Source organism: Antedon mediterranea, chromosome 6 (assembly GCF_964355755.1).
Source record: "Antedon mediterranea chromosome 6, ecAntMedi1.1, whole genome shotgun sequence".
NCBI classification, from domain to species: domain Eukaryota; kingdom Metazoa; phylum Echinodermata; class Crinoidea; order Comatulida; family Antedonidae; genus Antedon; species Antedon mediterranea.
Window position 1 is genome coordinate 19,976,945 of NC_092675.1, and position 13,396 is coordinate 19,990,340.

At 31.8% G+C, this 13,396-nt stretch overlaps 1 protein-coding gene across 1 annotated transcript; it reads right to left on the bottom strand.

Annotated features, from left to right (window-relative positions):
• Positions 1 to 4: 4 nt before the first annotated feature.
• On the bottom strand, positions 5 to 13,136 carry LOC140051814 (guanine nucleotide exchange factor C9orf72 homolog). The gene is made up of 11 exons (XM_072097133.1): positions 13,075 to 13,136; positions 8,823 to 9,758; positions 5,979 to 6,077; positions 5,603 to 5,664; positions 5,078 to 5,150; positions 4,429 to 4,545; positions 4,085 to 4,215; positions 3,491 to 3,562; positions 3,124 to 3,181; positions 2,463 to 2,572; positions 5 to 1,990 (listed from the first exon to the last, which is right to left on the bottom strand). Exons 2-11 carry the CDS (start codon positions 9,267 to 9,269, stop codon positions 1,804 to 1,806), a joined length of 1,356 nt encoding a protein of 451 aa, XP_071953234.1. The 5' UTR covers positions 9,270 to 9,758; positions 13,075 to 13,136; the 3' UTR covers positions 5 to 1,803.
• Between the last annotated feature and the right edge of the window lie 260 nt (positions 13,137 to 13,396).

Below are 13,396 nucleotides of genomic sequence, written 5' to 3' on the forward strand. Positions count from 1 at the left end.
TGAGAAAGTCATTACGGTATATACTGAATTTAGCACAAACTAAAAATATTTGTTTAATGCACTTTTTAACATTTTTATACCATAATATTAATTTAGCAATTTACTTAAGAATGTTAGAAATACTGCACTAAAAAAACTAAAACTCAAATGAAATAATTATTTTATTTTATCGTTCATTCAAAAATCACATTCATGAACAAACTTTGTACACCTTCTAGCACCTACTGAAACCTACAAACAACTAATAATTACTTAATTCCAGCACACATTTAAGATAACTAAAGATAGAAATATCAAATGTACAAGTACTATTGAATCACGTTTACCAAATCAATACACCATAAAGGCCCATTTAAACTAGAACGATCGACGGTAAATATATAAGCATGCATTTTTTTAACATAAAACAAAAGAAATTAGAACGGTTTTCGTTCTAGAACTATAGGATAATCATTTATGCTGTCTTTGATAAAAATAATATTTTTAAAATTCCAATCAAATGATGTCATGATAAATAAAAACAATAAAATCATATTGTCACAATATTTTTGCTCTTACTAATCATGACGTCATTTGATTGGACGTGTGAAAATATCATTTTCATCAAAGGAAGCATAGATGGTTATTCATAGTTCTAGAATGAAAAGTTTTTATATTTCTTTTGTTTTATGTATAAAAATGCATTTTTGTCTATTTATCATCGATAGTAATCGTCCTAGTGTAAATGGGCCTTATTTATTTTATTCATGATTGAACAGTCTTCTAATATTAGAAGGCTAGCATGTTAACCACATAATACCTAGCATTGGAAACTCAAGGAATATGCATCAAATCACATTTATCTTCAAAATCCAAAAATGTAAAAAGTTTTTTTTTCAACAGTTATTTATAGATTTTTCTAAACTAATCCCGACATTTATATTAATTTTAATAACTGCTTTTTCGAAAATCAGTCACGTTGATATGCATGGCAAGATTAAAAATTAAAAAGTCTTTGTTTGTACAGGTACATAAACTGAAATCAAGAGTAAAAGTTTTGAGATTCCCACACTAGATACCTTTGTGGAAACATTCTATTTTAATTCAAATACAATGATAGCCATGAAAATATCCATTTAATTTTCTTTAAATGGTGTGGCTAGTCATCACAATGCAGTAGAACCCAAACCAAGGGACACTTTATTAGGTCCTGGAGGTGTCTTACTATATGGCTTAAATAATACAGTTTCCTCTGAATAGGGCTTAGGAGTAGTGTCAAAACATAATATTTCCCCTTGTTCATTTCACAGGAAAGCATCCCTAAATAGGGTTGTCGCATATGAGGGGTTTTACTGTATATCACGGCATTGAAAATCAAATCAAAATATTATCTTAGAACATTTAATTTAACAACTAAGTAATCATATATGTCATTATACTACTGTAGAGAGATATCTAGATAATCCAATTCTAAACCCTTTATTCCCCACACTGCTTTGTAACATAATTATTGGGCTATAGAATTGCACAAATAATAAACAAGATTTCAATTGGTCAATGTCAGCCACAGCTACAATCATGATGGTGTGGTGTCTTCATATTCCTTAACCTTTTTACAAAAATGATCCCACAATGTTAACTTGCTGAAAAATGACCGTTTTTAGATAAAATTTGTGCTTTTTATATATATATTTGGCTGATATATCGGTGAGAAAATTAAACAAATAACTTGTAATTATTCATTGGCCAACTTCAGGGATACCATGCCTGCATACAACCCATTCACTGTGGACTGAATGTGGTGAGGCTAAATTAGCTCACATATCAAAATGTGTCAAATTCATCGATAACATGTTGGTCATTAAACTGTGCTGTATTGCTGTACGCAATGGAATAAATACCGCTTCGCATACGTTCTGCTCTGGCAAGAACTATCTTCCAATTTCCTTCCAATGTCAAATCCAACTCTTTCTTGATTGTTTTTGTCTTCACCGCATTCCTACCAAATTTCCTATTGATTAATCATAAATAGTAATAAAATATTGAAGATATCGTTTAACTCATTATCTAAAAAGGATATTTTAAATTAGGTAATAAACAAAATGTATATGTAATCATAAATAATGTGATGTGCCTATATAATGGACATGATGATGTATATACTGTAGGCACATCACTCTTTTTTTGTCAAACTAGTTTGATTGTGTAGACAGAGCTTTAGCCATTTCGGCTCTACTATAGGCTTGTTTTAGTTAACTAAAGGTGAAAAACAAGATTTCAAAATGCACACATTGGCAGATGACATGCTTGAAAACACCTACTGGAAAACTCACTGTTTATTATTGGTGTTGATTCCCTAGAATTTTTTTAATATCCCCCTCTATGTTTAACAAATAGCACCCTCTATGGTTTGATAAAGTGTCCCAATATTTCATTAAATTCCTAAGTAGATATTTATAAAGAACAACTTTTGTGTATCTTACGATTCAGTTTCAAGGTATTTAATTAGGGCAAAAGCTTTCCTGTCTATAAGTCTGGTGAATTGTTCAATGTAACTTTCTCGAACACCTCTTGTAGGTTGTAAAAGAAAAATCTGTAAGAAATCATAAATAACTTGAGGGGAAGAAAGTTATTGTCTTTAACTTCATGTTATTTTTATATGCATTGAATTTGCGAAATAAAAGTTGATATATATTATATTTAACAGTCATTTTATTTCAAGAACATGTATTAGTTTCAATAATGGAAAAATAATATACATAATATAATTAAAACATTATTTAGGATCCTGTAATTTCAGAAGAAAACAAGTTTCTTGTCATATGCCTGATCCCAAAGTCAGTCAGGTATCATCATTCCAAATAAGGTTAAATAGGTCATTAGAGGGAAGTGTTACTGCCATTGATGACTGAATCAATCAAATTATTTGAAATATATTTCACTAAATATTAATAGTCCACATACTAAAGCTCTGTCTACACTATCAAACTAGTTTGACAAAAAGTCTTCCAAATATGGAAGTGATATGACATCATCATGTCCATGTATGAGCACATCCCATTTTTTGTCACATAAAGTTTGATAGTGTAGACAGGGCATTAGTGTCTATGTTAACTTATCTTAATAACAAATGAAATAACTAACCTCTTTTTGAAAATTATGAACTAACGTCTCATTTGTATGTACTTGCTGAAAAGCACTCCTGAAATATACAACGTTTACAATTGAGTACAATTTAAGGTCAAACGGGTTAAGAAAATACACCCTACTTCTAATAGATGAAATTTGCCTGATAGGATTGGTAAAAAACTGTCTTGAGATATATGCTTTTTAAAATTTCACTTCAGGTCTATTGTTTTAAAAAGGGGCACTTCAGAAAAAAGTGGCTAGTTTAAGCCTAGCTACAGGCTTGTTAGATAAAAACTTTGGAAAATATGAAAATGGTCAGTGATAGACTAAGGATAAAAGAACAGTTTCAAACTCTTCATTAGAGATATATTTTGATACTTACAAAATAAGGAATAATGCATTTGACTTCTCAATCCACATACATTTCATCTCATGTTGCAAAACATCATGTCTCCTAATAATTTAAATAAATACAAAAGTATTTTAAGAACAGAAACAGTGGGATTGATTGGAAAATGGTAGGAATCTAAATTTGCAGAGAGATGTGCAGTCAAACATGACAGACAGTCATAATGTAATGCAAACTTTACCCTCACTGAAGTCATTCAAATATTATCTTAAAGCCTGTTTTCCTGTTGATCGTTGAGTTGCATTAAGTTGCGTTGAATTGACAGGACTCAATGATTTTACAGGAAAAGGGGTAAAAATCAACGTTAAAAATCGTTAAAATTTGCAATCGTTAAAGATAAACAGAGTTTAACTTTAACGCTTGAGAGAACCTAGAAACTATGAACGATCGCAGAAAAATGTGTATCAGTAGTCCGGCTTGATCTTTGTTATTGTTATTATTTTCAACTTTAAACTCAACGCAATTTAACGCCATGATCGACAGAAAATCAGGCTTAAGCTGCTCATTTTAAAAGATCAGATATAACTAGTTTCTATCACCAACGAGGTGCCATGACGCATGACCTACCTTTTTAGGTGTTCATGGCACGGAGGCATTTGTCTAACTTCCAAAGAGCAAAGATCCACTAAGGTTGTTGGATATCGTCCGGTCATCATTTCTTTCATAAAATTGGAAACAATGAATTGGCAGGTTTCATTCTAAAGAGTAAAATTAAAATAATTAATATTTTGAATAAAGATGAACTAAAATTCCACTACATAAACAATTTGTTCAATTTCTAATTCTTTATTCATCCCGCGTAGGGCAATTTCCAGGTATAAAACTGATTTCATGAGAGAAGTTATTTCCTAATTTCTCATGCAATCAACAAGAATGCATCATAAATAGTATTTTCAAACAATAATACTAACATTTATAAACCCTTGCAGAAATATATCAGGGTGGTACAGGTAAGGGTTTTTCTCCACTGCAAGACGGCTACAACGTCTATCTCGGGGAGAAAGGAACAAAGCCAGGGTTTTCAACATCTGTAGAAAAAATGAAATATTAATTGTGTAAAAAATAATTAGTAAAAGAATTATGTAAAGCTATAGGCTAGCTTCCTTAACGGTTATCCTGTGTAAATGGTTTAATTAAAAGGGAGTTTTGAGTAGATAAATGGGACTATGACTGATCTGTTTGAGATCTAGCTTCTCGCTGTTTATTGTATGTATGTGTAGATGTGTTGCGAGCAATTTGAGGAATTCGTAATTGACCAATCGAATTGCTTTGTTGATTAGCCTTACTGGAATAGGTGATTCCCATTAAATGAAGCAGGAATGTATAGTTGTAAGTCAGTATTCCTGTCTGTCTGTATGTCTGTCTGTATTCCTGTCTGTCTGTATGTAGAATTAGGCTGTGTTTTTAAAACAAAGCTTAGTAGATTTGTTAGCTTAAAGGGTAGGTTTGCAAGCGTCAATCTTATCCAGAAACTTGATGGTAGTTGAAACACTGAACATACATTTAGATGTTTATTTTAAGATCAATGTTTTAATATTTGCATTGTATTTCAATACATACACGATTAACTTCATCTACATTGCTACCAACAACTATCGTACAACCACTGGTTTGAAGATGAGATATAAGTGCTCTAGAAAACAAAATGAAAAAAATTTAAATCAATTAATTAAATGGTGCTCGATTGTTTCATTTTTTTTTTGTATAACATTTAGGTAATCATTTGCCCTATTGTTTTAAATTTTGTTAATGTCCATGTTTTTGTTTCCCAAAATAAATTTTTTTATTTCTATTTGTACTTTTATTGTTTTATTTGCTATTTAGATATCAGTATTATAGGGTAATGTGTTTAAGAGCTTCAGCTCATTGCATACCCGTTTTGTATCAAATACGTTTTCCGTTGATTATCATTTAGGTTAAACTTATAGAAATTTTCTTGTAAAAGAAACACTGTATATATATTCTGTTGGTGTTAGAAACAGAAAATAATTAATGCATAAATTAAAATCCATAAACATTTTTAATTTTAAAACTAGCATAGCTTTATTTCATTTAAAAAAAATGGAAATTAAAAAGTAATGAAACCTTTCCATAAGCTCTGCATCAAATTGTTTTTCTTGGCCTGAGGAGTATGCAGTGTCTTTAATCTACAAAATTGTTAATTTTAAAGAAAATTTAGTTGAGGAGGCCCCTACAGTACATGAGTAATTAGTTATTTTGAGAATACAGATAGAAGTAAAGAGCCCTCCTTTGCGCCACACCTATTTAGGCGACACTCTATTCAGGGGACATTAGTTACCATCCATTAGGGAACAATTTGTTGTGTCCCGAATGACATTTCTTATGTACATACAAAAACATGCACATATCAAGTACCGGGTAGGGAAAAACATTCACAAAATCATGTATAAAGTAAAATATTTAAAATGGTGTAACAGTTTTCAGTTTATTTAATACTTACGTCTAGTTTTTCTGGAAGCTGAGCTAGCTTTAATGACTTCAAAGCTTCTAGATGCTTGCATAGATAAACTTGAAATTTACCTATTGTAGTTTTATGATCCTGAAAATTCAAGAAATAGAGATATATCTTTTGCCAGAATTAGTCTGAGACAAAGTGAACATAATTGGTAATTGAGAGTTCAAACATCACATCATTCAAAGTTGAAATCGGTTGAAGTTTCTCTTTTTCTGTTAATTCATAAAAATTATAAACTTATTATTATAAATTATTTACTGCAGTAACTATTTTGTATCTGCAATAACATATGATTTTTGTTTCATTTTTTAAATTAAAATAAACAATGTGTATGATTACCAAGAAAATTAAATAAAAAGCAGTTACTGCAATAGAAGAATTTTGACTCCTTATTAGGGAGGTTTTACAACGCCACGAATACAATAACAAAACGGATATGTCACACATTACGTATTCGTTTTTGTAAGCCAGTAAAATTCTGTTTCGCATGGCAACGAATATTGAGGCCGCCGTCCAAAATATGACTGCGGTAAAATTGTATGAAGTGCAGGTAACCTTGCCTAGCGTAGCATCAAAGCAAGGGAGGACTTTAAAAACTGCTAATTATCAAAATTGACCTGACATTTTTAATAAATTACTTTTTTAATTTCTTTCTATAAATCTATAATTAGGTATCCCAATGAAAAAATTCAGATTAATTTTTTTACATTTTCTTTCAGTTAACCATAAAGAACTTAATGTAATTAGCATTTTGCGATTTAAATGATTGAAATCCGATTACCCGTTCTAAAGTTATGGTTATTTAAAGTGGTAAAAAAATATACGATTTTTTGCCTAAAAATGGTGTTTTTTGCAGTTGAAATTGGAAGCATTTTTAAAAGGTTATAACTTTTACAATAATTAGTTAAAAGTTTTGAATTTTGTTAAACCTATAGATATCACAGAGTTGTACAACTCTATTTTTTTTGGAGCCTCAACGAAACCTATTTTTTAAATTATTGGTCCGCAAAGTGGTAGGAAAGCATTTAACGCCCATTTTTGCTGGAATTCCCTAAAAAATGAAAAAACTGCAATTTTTCAATGATCTGTAACTTTTGAACTACTGTACTAATTCATTTAATTTTTTTTGTACTTGTTAGAATGTAGTGTATATTTCATTAATAAATATATTTTAGATGTGTATATGAAAAAAAAAAATTTTTTTAATGGTGAAATTTAAAATTATAAAAAGAAAAAATGAAAAAGTATGTTAAAAACGGTGTGTACTGTTTCCTTTCTTTTACACTAATTTTCGGTAAGTATAATTATTAGAATATTTTAATATACTTTATATTTATAATTTCAATCATAAATACTATTATATATAACTTTTGAATACGTAAAACAAGATTTTAGGCCCATATGATTATGACACCAAATCTAAGCTAAGTAAGATATGCTCTTTTAAGGCAAACGCACAATATGGGTCAAAATAAACTCATTTAAAATAATCAATGTTAATTAAAACAATTAATTGTTTACCTGAATAGTATATATAACATTATAAAAATTGTTTTCTTTTCGTATTATTACGTTATTAAATTGAAATACGGAGCTAAAGTTTAGGCCAAGTCACGGCTTACTCGCGATCAGTAGTCGCTCCGTTAAAGTATTTCGGTCGCAGTTAATGACTTTCGGCCGCCGTATACAGAGTCAAATGTAACGTTGGTAAATTAGCTTAATAAATTTCCTCGGTACATTTTAACCTAACGCATTTGCATTGTATACTTGCATAATAAATCTTCCGCACATTACATCTATTTTAAGTTGTTAAATTAATGTGTAAAACCAGATATTCTACGACGGAAAAGGACATGTCAATCTCCGACATCGCTGCTGTCACACATCTCGCGTCGAGCCGGTTGAACTCGAGCGAGGAAAACTAAACAACGTGTTCAAAATATGGAACGTACCATTCGCTGATAGGGTGCATTAATGTATTTAACGGAAAACGCCACAACAAACACGCGCGTATTTTAGAGTACAATATTTTACTCACTACAATATTCACCGGATTATAATGGTTGGATCTTTAAAATTTTGAACGGGATTTACGCCTCATGCACCATTTTAAAATGTAGTTCGCTCAATTACCATTCACAATACGTTTGTAAACTATGTTTTATCGATTTCAATGTAGATTTAGCTATAATTTAATACCAAAATCCATAATATTTTTCCATAAACGGTGAATCAAAATTGGATTTTTGTCACAAAAATTGACTTTTCGTTACGAAAAACCTATTTATAGAAGACGATTTTCGTATCAAATTAAAGCTTATTTAAAGCCTGATAACATACAACAAAAATTAATCCGCTAGCTCCAATGGTAATCGTGCGATCGTGTTTTGAAAACTGATGGGGATTTTCCGATGAGGTTTTCAACGCGCGGAAATCGGCTCGACGGGATTTTAGAACCGTTTTAAAATCGCATTTTCTCGGCAACTAATTCATTAATTTTAATTATAAACACACTTATACAAAGATTAAAACAAGTACTTTCAAACAATATAAATTTTGTAAGTATTAATTAAGATTGAATACGATTTATTTAACATCAAAGTCATACTACTTTTTCGAATTTCGTCAATATTTCAAAAGTGATACCCCTCTGTGCGCTTTCATTGGGATACCTACTATAATTATATTATAATCATGAATCATTTCAATGTGCAAAATATATCAAAAACTATACTCGTTTTGTAGTTTGTGTTTGTGATGTATCCGTTTTCGTTATCGTATTTGTAAGGTTGCGAAACCTTCCTATTGTCTAATAAAAATTAAACCAACCTTTCTTAATAGAACCCTAAGTTTAGTTACAAGTGCCTCCATCTGAATACAACAAAATTCATGCAGTGGAAGATACCATTGTAAATCTGAATAGGGAAAAACCAGCGAAAATCCATACACTGTGTTTCCACTTCCAATATCCGCACAGAAAATTGACGATGTAACCAGTATTCCTCTATCAGGCAATACAAGGAATTTTGTGTGAACTCCTGTTGAACTTTGGTCACTTGAACTTATCGTATTCTTGCATATGAACTTAGTACAACCATAATCCATATGTTTGCTTCCCTCTGTCATCCAAACATATTCGATATGAGGTCCGAGAATATTGTTCCACAAGCAAAGAATTACAGCGCACACAGGATATTCCACGGACTCTTCTAAAACGGTTGTAACCTTCGCAAATTCATCAGTTGAAGATAAACTAAGAAAGGGTATGTGTGACATTGTTAAGATAGGTTCGATCTAAAGTTTTAAAATTATATTTCTCAAAAATGTTACTTCTTGCATAACATTGTCCAATCGTTGTTACTTGTCCATGGATACAGTTTAATGTAAATTGTTTAACAAAAGTTTTATAACACAGTTTCATGTAAAACAAGTAAAGAGTCTCGGTTAAAGCTCATCCAAAATAGAATCTGATGAGCACATTCGATGGATAGATTCAAGAAGAATAACGTCATAAGCGCTAACGTACCACCCCAAGTTAACCGAGGAGTGGATGAGTTCATAATCATAACTAAAAACAGCAATAGACTGGTTGAAAGACACGATGAAATAATGTGGTTTAAGAAAACTCGTTTTAAAAGTGGTCGATCAAGAATAACGTCAGTCAACTCGGAATATGCAGGTAACATGCTACTATGTTGATAGACGGTTTAAGCTACTGGTGTTATTTTTTCAAGGCGCATGCTTCTATCTTGGCAGTAAGGTAGTCTGCAAGAAAGATTTATACATAGTAAGTAAATATAACAAAACAAATTCTTCCAAAACTGAAACACACTCTATAATTGAGGGCTAGCCATATTTAATCGTAAATTATCAAAATGACATGAAACCGACAATTGAAATTCAAGCACATGATTATGAATACGCTGTGGCTAAAGATACGGTACCGTATCCTAACTTCCGTTTGCTAAAGGTACGGTAAAATTGCATTACGTCATAATCTGCCAATGGGGTGCTGGTACATGTGTGACGTCATCGTATAAGGACTTGGGATTTTTTTCATATTGCGAAATAAAAACAGTGATCAACCAGCGGCTTAACATTTTCCTTATGCTTCATTTAGCGCTATTATAAAATATCAAAGTCGTGTGACAAAAACTAAATGTAGCCTAGGCTTACGTCTGTTATTATTGATAGGCCAAAATATGTTGATTTTAATTCTAGAATACAGAAATTTATCGTTTCAAAAGAGGCGCCTACTACATACTATAACCATGCTATAACCTATAGCCTCAGTATATGAGTTTCTTTGCCAGGCTAGGGCCAGCTGCGTGTGCGCTGATTTCTGTGACTAATTAAGACCTGGGGCTAGGCCTATTGTCTAAATCATAGTATTTGAGGGTCCCTTTTTATTGTCCGCATTTGCTTTTTGTTTCTGGTCACCATCTGTAAACAAAGTTTATTAATTAAAAAATATAGGCCTAAATAGGCCATTTGGAATAAAAATAAAACCCTCATAGTAACTATGGACAAATGAACTAGACGCAACCAAAGAATATATTCTTTGACGCAACACAATTTCCAACATTGAATTATAATTCCTTTACTTCTAATTTGGCTATCAACATATTTCTACTGTAGTGTAGTGTATAATTTTGTATAATGAAATAATATTTGAGATTGAGTGCATGTTTTAAACGCTTTATGTAACGTCCACCAACCCATGATCTTGCTCTATTATATACAGCATCGACGATTCTGGATTCAACATTGCTAGTGAGTCACAGAATCATCAGCGCACACATCCATGTAGCCTGGCGCCGTCGATAGGCATTCTCTACAGACGCGATGTGAAAAAAAATCCAAAGTCCTTATACGATGACGTCACACACGTACCAGCACCCCATTGGCTGATTATGACATAATGCAATTTTACCGTACCTTTAGTAGACGGAAGTTAGGATACGGTACCGTATCTTTAGCCACAGCGTTATGAATAATGGTTACGGACTGTACTTTTTACCTAGTAATTTCTCTAGTAAGCCTAAAATATAGAATAAAACAGGTCCTAGCTAGAGGCCTAATAATAATATTAATTATTTATATAGGCCTAGCCTAGGCGTAAGAAGCCTAGGCCTATTACTTTGCTGGATTTCCATGTTTTTTTAAAAGGACAATGCCTGTCATTCCATTTATCTATATGAAAGCCTGGCATAGGCTGTACCTATACTATGCCGGCGCTAATGCAGTTTCGTACGGTACCCACCCCTTAAAATTACTCAAAATGATTTCAATACTTCATCTAGCCTACTCACGAGTTGTCTACAGCATTCAGCAAGCATAAAATGGTAAAATATCGATAATTTCTTATTTATAACTATTTTTAATCAATTAATAATTGAGCACCCTTCAGAAATCCATCGCCAGCTTAGCTTCGCGAAAATCATCGCTTAGGCCTGCCGATGAAAGTACGGAGGCCTCATAGGGCATCGATCTATAGAGGACGCTGTTATGATCATATTATGGCGATAATAATATATTTTTTACATGTTCCTCGTGAAACGGATTTTAAGTTTTTTTCATAAAGAAATATTTTGTGTTTAATTATGTTGTTAATTTTTAGAAATTCTATTTATTTTGAATGTTGTGTGTTATTGTCTTGTCAAATTATATTTGTTGTAAGGGTCCCTAATGATCAGCTTCGGCTGGATGGACCACCCTCATAAAATATTGTTGAAATAAATTAATGAATAGTTGCTTCATTATTTAATGTTTTATTCGATTTTATTTTAATAAACACAACAGGAAAGAAGATGAAAAAGAAGAAATGAAAGACATGAAATGATGTATTCAGTGTCAGCAGAAGTAAAATAAATTCTAGTAATTAATTGATGGAAAACATTTTTATTATAATTATTGTATTACTGTACATTACATTTCAATAAATTATATCTTTCTGTTTTTGTTCTCTTTCTGTTTTTGTTTTGCATTTCCTATTTCATGTATTTGAAGAGGTCTTTCATAGGTGAATAAAAAATATTAATTAACAACAGTATACTTCTATAAAATCTTAAAACAGGGAAACCATTAGCGTTTCTAGTATCTAGTGATAACAAATACTAAAACAATTAATTCGTCATAGCTTGATTATTGTGTGTTATAACATTAACAATGTAACTCAGGAATGAAGTACTGTAATTCTTTTTATTCATTTCATTTATTTATTTGACTTACAAACCATAAGGTAAAATAAATTAAAACAGAGGAAAATTGGTCAGTACTTATATCTTCAAGAGTCAGCAATTCCATACTTTTCTGTGTGAAATTCTACTAGTAAAATGAAAGAACAAATTAAAAACATAACATAATTATGGTGATACCCACAATGATGAATACAGCAATTGTATAGTATTTCTTTTCTTTATTAAAAATACGAAACGCATGTCGGAAATAATGAAAATTATAATTATTTGGTGCGTGCTTTAAACGTTAGTAACTACGCCCTCTATAGAACTCAACTGTTTACTCTATTAATAGAGTTAATGTCCTGTGAGGCCTCCGTACTTTTATCGGCAGGCCTAGCGATGATTTTCGCGAAGCTATTAGCTGGCGATGTATTTCTGAAGGGTGCTCAGTATTAATTGATTAAAAATAGTTTTAAATAAAAAATTATCGATTTTTTACAATTTTATGATTGCAGAATGTTGTAGACAACTCGTGAGTAGGTTGGATGAAGATTTTGAGTAATTTTAAGGGGTGGGTACGAAACTGCATTAGCGCCACTATGCCTAGCCTCTAGACAAAAGTGGTGACGCAGTTGATGAACAACAAGAAGGCGGTCCCCACGCACTCCACTAGGCTAGTATAGGGCTAGGCCTAGGCCAAGGCAAGGCCTAGCCTAGCCCTGCTGGCTGGGCCCCTAGCCTAGGGCCTAGTTGAGAAGGCCTACCAAACTACGGCCTAGCTAGGCGCTAAGTTAGTAATTAGCGGAAATATAACGCATCATAAAAAGTTTGGGATGTATAAAAAAAAACACAGCTAAGCCTAGCTAAATGTCCTGCATTTTAGTTTAGTTTTTACTCACATTAACCCGCATCATCGTCGCACAATATTTTCATTTGATACGTACTACTGTACCGATAATCTGAGTGTCTATTCGTAAGTCAGCCGTGGTAATAAAATTACTGTATTTCAATAATGGAAGAGTCCCACGCGCAAAGGAAAATGGACCAGTCCTATGCGTGCTAAGTAAGATATAAAACATCATCACCTCTGTCTAGATCTTAATGCAGAATTTTACAGTAAGGAAAACGGGGTTCATCAAAGATTAGTTCTATGATGAATTTATTTTTGTTTTATGTCAAAAAACAAACAAATGATATATCGTCGTTAAATAAAACAAAATA